We start from the raw sequence: 14,460 nt of genomic DNA, 5'->3' as shown, positions 1-14,460 counted from the left end.
GGTCATGCAGCACATCATTGGAAAGCTAGACTTTCAGGATTCCATTAAGGGCACACACAAAGCATAATATGATTTTTAGCAGTCATAAAACTGTAATCTAGTTGTTAGTTACCTGAACCGGGCGGCCCCGATTTAGGTTATTTACTTACCTTCAAAATCTTCCCTTTATCCGCTTCGGTGAAATTGTCCAAAACAAATCCCCAAAAGTCAAAGGAAATGGAAAATCCAAGCCTTTTAATCCAAAACGATTTGTTCATCTCACAATCTTGAAGTTTCTGACCGAATTACGATATAAATACTGTATACAACTAACGGACATTCGTTCAAATCTCACTTTTCATTCACGATTTATAATAAACATATTCGGATGTCACGTTTATTGTGCAACGTCTGAGGAATAAATACGCCCCTTGTGGAATTTCAGCCGTTCCATTAGAGGTTAAAAAAATAATGCAGCCTTAAATTAAAACAACTTGGTTTTGCAAGTCAATTGACCGTTCCCTAAGCCACGCCCAAAAATGGCCACAGGCCAATCATGTTTTAGCGCATGGGGTCTGACAAGCATTTGAGTGAGGGTATTGATGGGAGAAATTAAGCTTTTCGAAGCTTCAAATCAATTGAACCAATTGCTTCGAAAATTGATTCATTTTTTCGAAGCGTTCGAAACACCATGCACGCTGACGACGCCTGTTGGTCAAAATAGTGTAAAAGCAGTTCTGTCCAAACATTTTACACTTTTTTACAACTCCCCCTATTGATAAATCATCAGATTTTCGAAGTTTAAACACGCTCCGAACCAAAAGATTCGTAAAAGTTTCGAAGCCTCATGAAGGAGTGCTTCAAAAGCGACCATCACTAAGTGAGGCAAGACGGAGGCTCACTTGCATTTTGTTAATAGACGGCCCACCCCTGAGTACCCAATGTGATGGCGGCTCTCTCGGGATTAGATCTATTAGCGGGAGAATGTTATCATTGCAAAGTGGTCAGGCTGATGTCTTGTTTATTCCACTGTTTGATTTATAATTATTAGATTATTTTCACAAATTTTACTTACCCTGCTGTGCATAAACAAAGCTGTTTCTCAATTTGTGTGTTTTCCATTTGAATGGTCAGCGTATGAGGCGGCTGCTTGCGCTGAGACCTAACGTTATAGGCTGTAGCTTAAATTTTGATAAAATTATTCTCTACTTGGTTGCATATTATGTCATGGATATATCCCTCAAATGCATACTGCAGTCCCTTTTGTCTTGCTCTGTCAGATATTTCACCTGTTCGTCAAAAAATGACTAATTATCTCCTTGGGAATGTCTGACACCGGTGCATACATACTGTAATAGACTTGCCAGGTGCAAAAGCTTGACGGCGTAGCAACAGTAACTAAGGAGGGCGGGGCTTAGGGAAGGTTCAATTCAACCTATTTTTTTTATTTTAAGTTTTGACCTGTGATAAGTTAACATGATAAATTAAGTAAAACCATTTTTATAAGTCAAAGGGGACATTACACAAGACGTTTTTAAGATGTCAAATAAATCTTTGGTGTCCCCAGAGTATGTATGTGAAGTTTTAGCTCAAAATATCCAACAGATAATTTATTATAACATGTTAAAATTACCACTTTGTAGGTGTGAGCAAAAATGTGCCGTTTTGGGTGTGTCCTTTAACATGCAAATGAGCTGATTTCTGCACTAAATGGCAGTGTCGTGGTTGGATAGTGCAGATTAAGGGGCGGTATTGTACCCTTCTGACATCACAAGGGGTAACAAATTTGTTTCCCAGAAGTTTCTGGGTTGATCTTTTTCACATTTTCTAGGCTGATAGAAACACTGGGGATCCAATTATAGCACTTAAACATGGAAAAGTCAGATTTTCATAATATGTCCCCTTTAAAGTAACATAAAATATATGTTTTTTTACAGTGTACTGATCAGGTCAGACAAACTGGTTGATTAAATGTACAAATTCTATCTTCTGAGTCTATCTAAAAACTGTTTTAGTAATAAAAGCACAGGCTGGCATGTTTCTTGTTTATGTCGTACAAGATAAAATTGCTTTTTGATCATCCAGTTGTTTGCATGAATCTTACAATGCTTTTCAAACGTCTCATACAAAACCAATGAACAGAAACTTCAAATAAATGGTTAGTCAACATCAGGGCACTTTTATTTTTAGTTATAAATAGCACAACATATGTTGCTTAATAATTAGTTTTTCCTTGTAGATGTGAAAAATAAGCTTTCTTAACATATGGATTGTTGTAAAAGTCGTGCTAGTGAAATGAAAGGATGTTTAAGTACTTGCAAAAGTACTAGCAAAAAAAAAGGGTGTGCGAGCTACAGTATGTAAACTCTTTCTCTCTCTCTCTCTCACACACATGTGCGCGCACACACACAGTTTCTGCTAATAAATGTGCTTGCATGAACTTGATACTTTAAACTTGTAAAGTCTGTGGTACAAGCCCACATGTACTGTAATGTGTGAAATGATACTCAGTGTGTTGTGTGTTAATTAGAAAGCCTGCAGGAAGTGAAAAAGAAATCTGCTTTATGTACTTTCACACAGTTACAGTCAGTTCAAATATTTCCAAATTAAATAACACAATATCACAGTGTATTCATCACCTTTCTCCTCCTTTCATTCCTCATGCATTTCAGCACATTTTTAAGGTTGTTTTTTTGCATTTCTGCCGAACTTGTCGCTGAGTTGTTGAATGAGATCCGTCAGTTCTCCAGTGGCCTGAGATTTCTCTTCTAGAAGCTCGTAGCGAAGACTGGAGATGTCCTGTTTAATTTCCTTCAGCTCACCTACAACACACACATTCAGCGGTTTAATGGTGCGTGTGATCATAAAAACACACAAACTTTTACACGCACAAACAGGATGTAATGTGCTACCAATCTGAGATGGTAAAGCAGATGTTACGGTGGATTTTTACCTTCATTAACTTCATCATTCTCTCTGTCGACTTGAGCCTTCAGAACATAGCGCTTAATCAAACGCTTCATTATCTTCTGTGAGAGAGAGAGAGAGATAAAGGAGAGAGAGAGATTGTCATTTTAATAGTACTGTATGTAGTATTCTGCATGAGCAATTTGTTTATTTGGATTATTTGTTGTGTCTGTCACCTGATAGCGTGTTGGGTTTTTAATGGGTTTCTTTATGGTGTTCTCATCTCTCTTTCTGATAGTTGCTCGATGATGATCATACTAAAGAAAAAAAACAGCAGTTACAAGTCTCTGTCTTCTCATAGTGTCTTTGCATAGCTTGCGACACACAACCCTTGATGCTTGGCTTGTTTATAAAAGCCATCACCCACATATTCATGGATTTGATCGTATCATCACACTTACAATCCTGCTGTTGTTTTTCTCCACAATCCGAATTCTCCTCTGCGTTTGGCTTTTTAAATGATGCTCTTAGATAAGACTCTGTTCTTCTGCATACCCGACGCTGACAGAGCAACATATCAGATCAAGCACAGCAGTCTGCTTCAAATGACACTTGATTGTGTCTGAGTGTCAATTTCGGTTTCAAAGATCTTAATCAAAGTCTCTTTGTCTGTCTGCAGCGCATCACTGAATAAGATTTATACAAAAACTGCAGACGAGACAGAATTTAGACCACAATAGATCTGTGTGAGATTGAGTTTCTATTTTAATATCTTCAGATATAGAAAAGGAGTTTTAAAGTATGAACAGAAAAGTGAAGTAATAACACAAACAGCACATGACAAACAGGCCTGTCACAATGATATGAGTGTCTCACCCAAAAGTGGTTAACATTAATCTAACACAGTGGTTTTCAACCTGAGGTACAGGGGCCCCAGGGGCCTCGATCCAATATGCTTTGAGTTTAAAATAGATGCATAAAATGTTCCACTAATAATTTTATATTAAAAAAAATAATTAAAAATGTATGGAAATGTATAATGTTATTGATGAAAGACTGTTTTGTTGGCATTCATTTTTTTTGGCATATGTTTTTTTTTTTCGGTTTCTGAGTTCGGTGTGTAAGATACCAAAACCAATGTTGTCATATTAATCAGTGTCTTGTTGACTAAAACATAACATCGTTTTGAAATATGTCTGCAGCTCTTAGCAACTTTTTTGGTAGGCTTGAAAATATTTTTACCCAGCAGGGTTAGTTATAACTTTAGCGTAATTCTTGCCGTTGTTTTAAATAGGCTACACACTAATATTTGCTTTCTGCCAACAAAATAAATGTGCCTGTCTTATCAAAAATTGTGTCAAAATGTATTTTTGCTCATATCTTTAATATTGATTGAATAAGGTCACATCAAAGTTTAAAATCATAATGAATGGCTAAAATTAGACTTTGATTTTCATTTTCTCAGAATTTGATTTTGAGACTTTAGTATGGTTTTTACAGACTGGGTAATATATAAAAATGTTTTTTTGTGCTGCTTTTTCTCACATATTTAGACATTTGTATCCATTTATTATTGAACTATGGTTAGATGAGGGATGAATAGTGTAAATACCTGTTTATTAAAAAATATAAACCATGTGAAAAAAGCTGAAAAAATATGATTGAACTCCAGATGTACCTGCAATAAAAATGTAACATTGCACAAATGTAACTGCAATAAATTATTAAACAAAAGTAAGTGAATTATGAACACAACCACAAAACATGCCACAATAGCTCCTAAAAAACCATAGTTATTTTTACTACAGCAAACGTTGCAATTTTATAGAGGTCCTACAAAATCAGTCATAAGGGTCAATTTTTTACAAATTGAATAAGTAACTTAACGGCAACATTTCACAAGACTTTTTTTGTCCCCAGAGAATGTATGTGAAGTTTTAGCTCCAAATATCATATAGATAATTTATTATAGCATCTTAAAATTGCCAATTTGTAGGTGTAAGCAAAAATGAGCTGATCTCTGCACTAAATGGCAGTGCTGTGGTTGGATAGTGCAGATTAAGGGGCAGTACTATCCCCTTCTGACATCACAAGGGGAGCCAGATTTCAAGAGAAGGAGGTCTCTGCAGAACAAAAAGAGCCATTTCCCAAATTTGGGGCGTCTTCAAACTGAAATAGGTGTTTTTCCACCTCTTTGTCTGATTGGCTCAAATTGAGTGGGCAATTCCCAAATGCATTTTTTAAGAAGGAGGCCTTTGCGGAACAAAAAGAGGCGTTTCCTCAGATATAACAATATCCACTTCAAGCATATAGACAAAATAGTATTGAAATATTTGCCTGCAAACTTCATTTTTAGCAAGTGTTACAATTAATCCCTGCCTGTTACAATGAACCCCACCTATGGGGTAAGTTGTAACGTTTACACTTTGTCATGTTTGGTGTAATTATCTAAGAATGTTAAGTAATAAAAACAAACTTCAAATGTTAATTTGTAGCAGAGATGTGCGTGTTGCATGTCTAAAAATATAATTAATCAAACTCAAATATTTTTTCAATGATTGAGTCAAAACCAAAAAGTGTTAGGTTGTGACCCGTTCTAAAAAAATTAAGTTTTGTTGCTTTCATCTCAACGTGCTTGTCAACATAACGGTTAAATCAAACTGAAAGACAGAAATAGAGGATTGATGGGGCTCAGATTGTCATATATGTGACCCTGGACTACAAAACCAGTCATAAGTCACACAGGTATATTTGTAGCAATAGGCAGCAATTCATTGTAGGCTATGGGTCAAAATTATCCTTTTTATGCCAAAAAAATCATTAAGACGTAAATTAAAGATCATGTCCCATGAAGATATTTTGTAAATATATCAAAAATATATTTTTCATTAGTAATATGTTTTGCTAAGGACTTTGTTCAATATTTTGTTATTATAGTTTTTGCATCTTTAGAATCAAGTTTTTTAAATAGTTGTATCTCAGCCAAATATTGTCCTACCCTAACCCTAACCCTCAAATTAGTGTGAATAATAGATGAAAGTATAATTTTACAAAGACGCCTTACTGAATCCTAAACCTAACATACACCCTAATCCTGCAATCTGATTGGTTAATGAAAATGTTGATCCAGGACCAACAATGGTGTTTATCCACGATCACATCCTATTTGGTGAAATCCCGTTCACCCTGATCTAAAAGATTCAGCTGAATTCTCTCACCTTTAGCCGTGAGTTGAGCATTCCCATTTCCAGCTCGCTACCATGTCGATGACCTTTGCCCTTACATAGTCGCAGGAGGCCGGACTTAACCCTGATGATCAGGTAGTAAAAGGATTTTGGGCTGGGCACCAGGTTAAATGGAGCAGGAAGGGTCCGCCCCTCATCGAAATACGACAACCAGAGTTTGGCACGAGCAAACTTCCATTCAACATCAGCGTCTTCCTACAGAGAGAGAGAGAGAGAGAGAGAGAGAGAGAAATAAGCCCTGACAGTTGTATAACACTGAAGAGTGTACTGACAACAGTCTTTAGATCAGTCGTACCTCTATCTCCTGGTAAGAGCTGTTTATCATTGCAATCAACATGTTGAGCAGAACCACCACCATCGTAACATTATAAACCCCGTACAGGACGTAACCGATGTTCTCGATAAACTTGTGATCGTACTTCAAAACCACAGAAATCACCTCTGACAGACCAAAAATAGACCAGAACAGAGTCTTGAAACTCTCTTCAACCCTGTGAACAAAAAACACACAGACAGACGGGTAAGAGACGCGGCTGGAGGAAATGGCAGATTTTTGGCTCAGAAGAAACATTTGAGGTAAGTATGTGAACACAGTCATGTAGCTCAATTTCATGTTGTGTTCAAAAATGCATCGGCTGTTTTTAGCACAAGAATACTATAGTGCACATTACCATAAACTTGTTTAATGTCAGATTCTGCTAGTTCAGTTTAAAGTCGCCATGAAATGGAAGTAGCGATTGCCTTATTTTCCCCGTGGTGACGTATATCTGAATGAAACTGCTTCTGGAATGAAATAAGGCAGGGCTGGATTTGAATTTGTCCATCGAGATCTGATTGGATCGTTTGAAGTTGGGTCGTGTTGCTAATTGCAAATCGCTGCGATCTTCTCCCAGACCCCGCCCACCTGCCATACCATATGACCGGAAGTGAAGAGAGATCGTTTTGAGGAGGGGGGGGAGATTTGTAAAAACTGTTGTTAGGGGGCGTGCACACCAAAGCTTTTACGCCCTTGGCCGGTGCGTGTTTTCAATTGATTCCAATGGAAACTCAGCGTTTTTCAAATAAGCCGGCGCTTGGCAGTTTTTCCACGCTCGGCGCCGAACGTCGAGAGTTTAAAGAGATTCGACTTTGGGTGAAAAGCTCTACTCGTCAATATCAGTTCTCACACAATCGGTGTCCTCCAGGCGTTTTCAGCTGCGTTTAAAATTTTTGGTGTGCACAACCCCTTATAGTTAGGTGGTTTCCCGGACAGGGATTAGCTTAAGCCAGGACTAGACCTTAGTTTGCCCTACTGAAAAATCCAGCTAAGACTAGCATAACCTGGTGAGCTGGTTTTAGCTGGTGAGCAGGTCTCCCAGCTTGGTTTTAGCTGGTGAAGCAAGCTGGTCTAGATGTGTAAAACCAGCTACCAGCTTATGCTGGTCTTAGCTGGAATTTTCAGTAGGGTTAATTAGGAAATATAACTAGTTTTAAGAAACATGCCTTACTAAAAACATTACTTGTGTGCATTTTGAGGCAGTACAAAGGTATTTTAAGATATGTAGTGCAAGTTGTTTTCAGTTTGGACAGCTCTTACATTTATTTAAGTCTAGGACTAGTCTAATCCCTGTCCGGGAAACCGCCCCTTAAAGTCTGTGTGAAGTCCAATATGTAATGCCTTCTCAGTTTGTGACACTACAGAAAAATGTGATATTAACCACCCAGACAAATTTAAATGATTAAAAAACGCCAAATAATTTTTTTTTTTTTTTTTTTTTTGATTCTCTGCCCTCAAATGTTGGGGGCGTGTCTGCTGTCCACGCTGAAACCATGCCCACTCGCAGGAAAGCTGCCGCCGTCTCTCTCAACTTTTAAATACCGCTACAACTTTATGTTTTATGAGTGACACTGGTGAATATTAGGACACCACAAAAAGTTATTTCAACTTTCCATGAATTCAGTATTGTGAATGAGAATCATCTCTCAACTGTTTGCGGTCTCCTAGTTCTATACAGAATTTGCAGTTTAACATTGTGATTCATTTACAAAAAAAGCAAGGAAAACATAAATGTCTTTGTGCGTAAAACATGTTTTTGTCTTACATTTCATACTGAAATTGGTTGAGCTCTGTGCCAACTCATAAAATTGGGTGACGAAAGAGCCAATTTGACGTGATGTTTTTGGAATGAGTGTGAAGAATTGTGGGTGATTTGAGGGCACGAAGGATACAGTTCATAATTCCTTTAAAAGTGGCTGAATGAAACAGAGGCTGCCTTTAAAGTGTCCTTCGGATTGAGATGTCCTTCGATGATGCTTGATGATGTGGCAGCCGAGAAATGCAGCCTTCATAGGACGCATCCTCGCGTTTAAGAAACACCCAATGAATCATTCAGTGAATCAAGTCAAGTGACTCTGAAGAACAGCGGAGCTGTTAAATAATGCATTTGTAAACTTTAAAACAATGATTCAATGTCTCCCTCTGTGCCTTAAATATCTGTGGGTATACATGCGACACACAGATATTAGTGAATGCCATGAAAATGTTCACATGTTTTACAGCTAAAAGAAACTTTAAACGAAAATAACCCCCAAAATTGTTTCATTATTTAGACTTTGGAGTGAATGTGTCCCTAACAGCTGAGATTCACACACATTTTACCTCTCTCTTATAACTACATTAAAATATATTTACGTGTGAATTTTTTTCTGTATTTGATTACGAGTAATATATCCTAATGTTTTCATTTGTTTAATTAAATTTGCTCAGTTTCGTATAGGCATTATATTTCTCCTCTCTCTCTCTCTCTCTCTCTTAATGTTCTCTGTTTAATGTGATTTGCATGTGAATCATTTAAAATATAACCCAACAAGAAAGTTATTCTACTGTATAGCTGCTTTTGAAATCTCTGTCTGTCTTTCTGTTTATCCATCCATTTGTCTGTCTATATCTCAGTCCTGTGGGCGAAAATGTCTTGTTGATGCTAGAGGTCAGAGGAGAATGGGTTGACTGATTCAAGCTGATAGAAGAGCAACTTTGACTGAAATAACCACTCGTTACAGCCAAGGTATGCAGCAAAGCATTTGTGAAGCCACAACACGCAAAACTTGAGATGGATGGGCTACAACAGCAGAAGACCCCACCGGGTACCACTCATCTCCACTACAAATAAGAAAAAGAGGCTTGAATTTGCACAAGCTCATCAAAATTGGACATTCGAATACTGGAAAAATGTTGCCTGGTCTGATGAGTCTCGATTTCTGTTGAGACATACAGATGGTAGAGTCAGAATTTGGCGTAAAGAGAATGAGAACATGGATCCATCATGCCTTGTAACCACTGTGCAGGCTGCTGGTGGTGGTGTAATGGTGTAGTGATGTTTTCTTGGCACAATTTAGGCCCCTTAGTGCCAATTGGGCATCATTTAAATGCCATGGCCTACCTGAGTATTGTTTCTGACCATGTCCATCCCTTTATGACCACCATGTACCCATCCTCTGATGGCTACTTCCAGCAGGATAATGCACCATGTCACAAAGCTTGAATCATTTTAAATTGGTTTCTTGTACATGACAGTGAGTTCACTGTACTAAAATGTCCCCCACAACCACCAAATCTCAACCCAATAGAGCATCTTTGGGATGTGGTGGAGCGGGAGCTTCGTGCCCTGTATGTGCATCCCACAAATCTCCATCAACTGCAAGATGCTATCCTATCAATATGGGCTAACATTTTTAAAGAATGCTTTCAGCACCTTGTTGAATCAATGCCACGTAAAATTAAGGCAGTTCTGAAGGAGAAAGGGTGTCAAACACAGTAATAGTATGGTGTTCTTAATAATCCTTTAGGTTAGTGTAGTCAACTCATATTCTTATTCTTACCCTCCCTATCTTTATTTCTGACCCAGTAAGCTGGATAATGTTTGCTTGAAAAGCCTCCGCGTGCGATTCTGTGTTTGTGTGCATCTTTAAACATTTGCAAGTAAAATGGTTGACTGTCAGCAGGCCCTGAGGGGGACGTTTTTAAGAGTTTACTGAATGTTTTTTCTATGTTCCCTGGTGACACTCTTACAAACCTGAAAAGATTTCGCGAGACGGACTGTGAGCTCAGACGATCACATCATACAGATCGTGACTGTGCTTCCTGATCGATGCGTCTCAGCTTTATCCAGCAAGAGAGATCCGCTCTTCTCTTTTGGTTTGGGGACACGTTCACTCATTCTGTCCATTTCTGTCTTTTTGTTTCCTTTTTGTTACTTATCTATAAAGTCTAAAGTGAGACCCTGCAGTGCTTTTTAGAGACACGCTCTATCATCTCTCTCTCTCTCTCTCGCTAAGAAAAAACTATAATATTTTGGTTCAATAATTTGAAGCCTAACTGTAATACAAGGGTCATTTATCACACAAAAAATAGCTGGTTGTAAATATTGGACAGAACATTGTTGGGTTAAAATTGACACAATGCTGGATTGTTTTAACCACACTGTTGGGTTATTATAACCCATGGATGCGTAACAACAACCCCACATTGGGTAATTTTTAACCCAGCATGTGTTCTGTACAATGTTTACCCAGCATGGGTTAAAAACAACCCAGCCATTTTTAGACTGTTGTTGACATGGCCTTTAATTTTTTTTAGGCATACACACTATTTAAAAAAAATCAAAAGATTTTATTTGATCAGATACTGTGTAGACATTTACATTTACAGTCCGTGAAAATGAATTGATTAATGACTTATCTTACATTCAGTAGTAAATAGTACACATGGTCAGGTTTCATGTTATAATTCAATTTTTTTTAACCTGGAAATGTGACCTAGACAACTATGTTTTCATAAGTCACCTACAGTCTTTACTCGTGATGTCTATTGAGCAAACATTCACCATCCCTTGACAGGTGTCATTGTGTGTGTGTTTGTGTGTGTGATCAATTTGTGCTGTGCAGGTGTCTTTCAACTGATCTCTCACCAGTCCACTTACACACAGAGACACGCACACACTCACAGTCTGTCCCAAGAGAGATCATTATCACCTCCACCTGCAACACACACACACACACACACACACACACACACAGCGCTGAGGGAAACTTGTGCTTCAACCTTTAAAGCTTGTTAGCAAACCCATGAATGTTGAACCTCACAGCAAACTGTCTGCTCTTCATTTCCCATGATTCACAGCTGCTATGGCAGCAGCAGGCTCACTCAGAGTAGTTGTCATCGATCCACTCCTAACCCAAAATTTATTCACTAAACCTTCTAATAGTGAAAACATTCACCTGCCTTAAATATTTCTTAAATATATTTTACATAATTATTTTAAAATATATATTTTGTTCCTGTTCTATTTATGCTTAATAGAAACTTCTGTTCCAATAATTTATTTGCTTGACAAAGTTTTTACATGCATTTGGAGCTGATCTGTAATTATGGACCCAGATTTCACCTTATAAAGCTCTGAACTGATACTATTATGTAATAAAACACATCCCATACAACTATATATATAGCCGTATGGGATGTGTTTTATTACATAATAGTATATATATATATCAGTGGCGGCTCGTGACTGCTCATCCGAGGGGCGCCAATTAAAAATAAGTGTTCGGAGTGTCATGTGTGTGGTTCCTTTTTCCAAAATATGTGTTCTGCGCTTTGAGAGATCGTTGTGTGCATCACGTGTTTTGTTAAAATAAGTGCGTGCGGCACACGCATCAAAACCGTTTATGATAAAAGAGACGCTCACGTTCACAAAATACACACAAGACACTCCCTTAACAGTAAACTTTGATTATGCATGAGATTATGCGAGTATCTGTCAAAGGCGAGCGTCTCTTTTATCAAAAACCCTTTAGACGCATCTGCAGCAGGCACTTATTTTGACAAGACATGTGATGTACATAGGATCTCTCAAAGCGCAAAACACATATTTAGAAAAAAGGAACCACACACATGACGGGCTACATAAATGTTGTGACGAACTTCACATCGAGCACCCTCGAAAAAAAGAAGTCACCGCCATTGTTTTTTTTTTTTTTGCAAACATTTTTTTTTTTGAATATATATTAGAAAGTAAAGCTTAATTAAATATATTTTTGAATTTGAAAATATATTTAGTAAAAAAACTTTATTTTCTGTATTTGATATAATACAATGTGTTTGCGGGATTTATGGTTAAAAACAAATTGTTTTCCACATACCGTACATTTTTGTAGCTCCAGATTTCACTCTCTTCCTGAAACACATCAATTTGAAAAGCTCTGTGTGTCCCTGATTGGTCAGCTAATCTGTACGTTGTGATTGGTCTGAATACCTCTGACATTGGCAGGAAATGTGACACTTCTTACCATGTTTGAAAGATTCACTTACAATGCAATGCTAACAGGAGTTAACTTACAGGCTGAGAGTCTGAAGCGGGAGGAGTTATGATAATGTCGGTCTTGTCTACATTACCAATGCCAGGAAGTAAACTGTTGGCTACAATCTGTATGTTTGTTGTAGTCCAAGAAAAGAGATTTACGCTGGAGATTATAAATCGCGTCATTGTTTACTTTGAGGTTTGTATCTTTTGCATATTGTTAACATGTACTAACACACACTTACACACCAAAGGAAATGTAAAAATGTGAATCGGACAACTTTAAGATACATTTCAAAATGGCGAATAGAAATGCATTTCTAATTTTACAACCCATACGGCAAAAATATTTTTCCTGGCCAAAATATATGTATAAAATCTATAAAATCTAAGTATAAACTGTAAAAGTATCAGTGGCGGTCGGTGACTTCTTTTTCGGGGGCGCACCATGCAAAGTTCGTCACAACATGTATTTAGCCCGTTGTGTGTGGTTCGTCATTTCAAAATACGTGTTCGCCACGTCATGTGAGCCTATGTGCATCACGTGTCTTGTCAAAATAAGTGTCTGCTGCAGACGCGTCTAAAGGGTTTATGATAAAAGTGATGCTCGCGTTTGCCAGATACTCGCATAATTTCACGTGTAATCAGAGTTTAGTGTTAAGGGAGTGTCTTGCGAGTATTTTGTGAATGTGAGCCCTTAACTCCCTTAACTCTTTTATCATAAACAGTTTTGACATGTGTGCAACAGGCACTTATTTTGACAAGACGCGTGATGCACATGGTTGACATGACGCAACAAACACATATTTTGGAATAACGAGCAACACAAATTACATTCCAAACACATATTATGAATTTGCGCCCCTCGGAAGAAAAGTCACCAGCCGCCACTGATAAGTATTTATAAAATATAAAATTATAAGTATATTATTGCAGTTGAAAATATATTTAATTTTAATCTTTTCAAACCTGTTATGTTTACCTGCTAAGTTTGTCTTTCAATACAATGTGAATATAAATGCTTTAAAATATATTAAATTTTTAAATATATTTCAAAATATACAAAAATGGCCAACAATATATTGGTGAGAAATACATTTTTGTATTTCAGTACATATATTTTTTGGCCATTTTTGTATATTTTTAAATACATTTTAAAATAAATATATTTTAAAGCACACTATAAAAATGATTTATTTTATTTACTCAATTTTTTTAAGGTAAGTGGTTGCAATCAATTTATTTAAGCTACATTTAAACAAATTTTTTCAATTTTTTTTCAATTTTTTTGTTTAAATGTAGCTTAAATAAATTGATTGCAACCACTTACCTTAGAAATTGAGTAAATTGAATGAATTTTTTTCAGTGCATTTATATTTATACATATTTATATTTTAAATTATGTTTGAAAATATATTTTTGTCATTATCCACAGATCCACTATAACTGTATTAACAAGCAAAAAGCCACATGATTAGAAAGGGTCAAAAGCCATTTATTTCTGCCTTCAAGCATAACTTCCATAATATAAATACTGTATATACAGTATATGGTGCAGTCATAGCCTACTGGTTTAATGCGGGCTTGTAACCCGAAGTTCACAGAAGTTTCAGTCTCATGGCTGGCTGGCAGGTTGTCCCCTGAGCAAGGGTTTTTCCCCAATTGCTCCCTGGGCATTGCAGTGATCATATGAAAGTGGCAGACACATGATACACTTTGAATCACTTTATAAATTCAAACTTTTTCGTGTACTGTTTGGTGTTTTGTTCGCCATATCTGAGGTGCATTAAACAGATTGGAGATGCAAAGCTCTTTGTATCTTCAGTCTCCATGTTAATCAAGGATTACAGCATTTTACATTCACCAGACCAGAACTAACACTGCCCTCTAGTGACATCAGTTAAAAATTCCAGTTCATTCACACAGGTGAAGCTTCCCAAAAGGGATAATTCCACCTCCAACGAGATTTTCGGTGTGACGGTAATGTTGGCCAC

The 14,460-nt window shown here is 37.1% G+C and overlaps 1 protein-coding gene across 5 annotated transcripts in view; it reads right to left on the bottom strand.

Annotated features, from left to right (window-relative positions):
• Positions 1 to 2,142: 2,142 nt before the first annotated feature.
• The window catches only part of trpc7b (transient receptor potential cation channel, subfamily C, member 7b), a 94,183-nt gene continuing 81,865 nt past the window's right edge, over positions 2,143 to 14,460 (bottom strand). For 4 of the 5 annotated variants that reach the window (XM_055178077.2, XM_055178081.2, XM_055178082.2 and 1 more), the window contains 5 exons: positions 6,427 to 6,622; positions 6,105 to 6,326; positions 3,123 to 3,203; positions 2,933 to 3,008; positions 2,143 to 2,801 (listed from right to left, as the gene is read on the bottom strand). In XM_055178077.2, the coding sequence (XP_055034052.2) occupies positions 2,659 to 2,801; positions 2,933 to 3,008; positions 3,123 to 3,203; positions 6,105 to 6,326; positions 6,427 to 6,622 (718 nt within the window). In that variant the 3' untranslated portion in view covers positions 2,143 to 2,658. The remainder of the gene's footprint in view (positions 2,802 to 2,932; positions 3,009 to 3,122; positions 3,204 to 6,104; positions 6,327 to 6,426; positions 6,623 to 14,460) is intronic. The other variant, XM_055178078.2, reaches the window with a different exon arrangement.

The sequence above is a fragment of the Misgurnus anguillicaudatus genome, chromosome 16, assembly GCF_027580225.2.
Source record: "Misgurnus anguillicaudatus chromosome 16, ASM2758022v2, whole genome shotgun sequence".
Taxonomy (NCBI): domain Eukaryota; kingdom Metazoa; phylum Chordata; class Actinopteri; order Cypriniformes; family Cobitidae; genus Misgurnus; species Misgurnus anguillicaudatus.
This window is presented reverse-complemented; position numbering and strand designations above follow the sequence as displayed.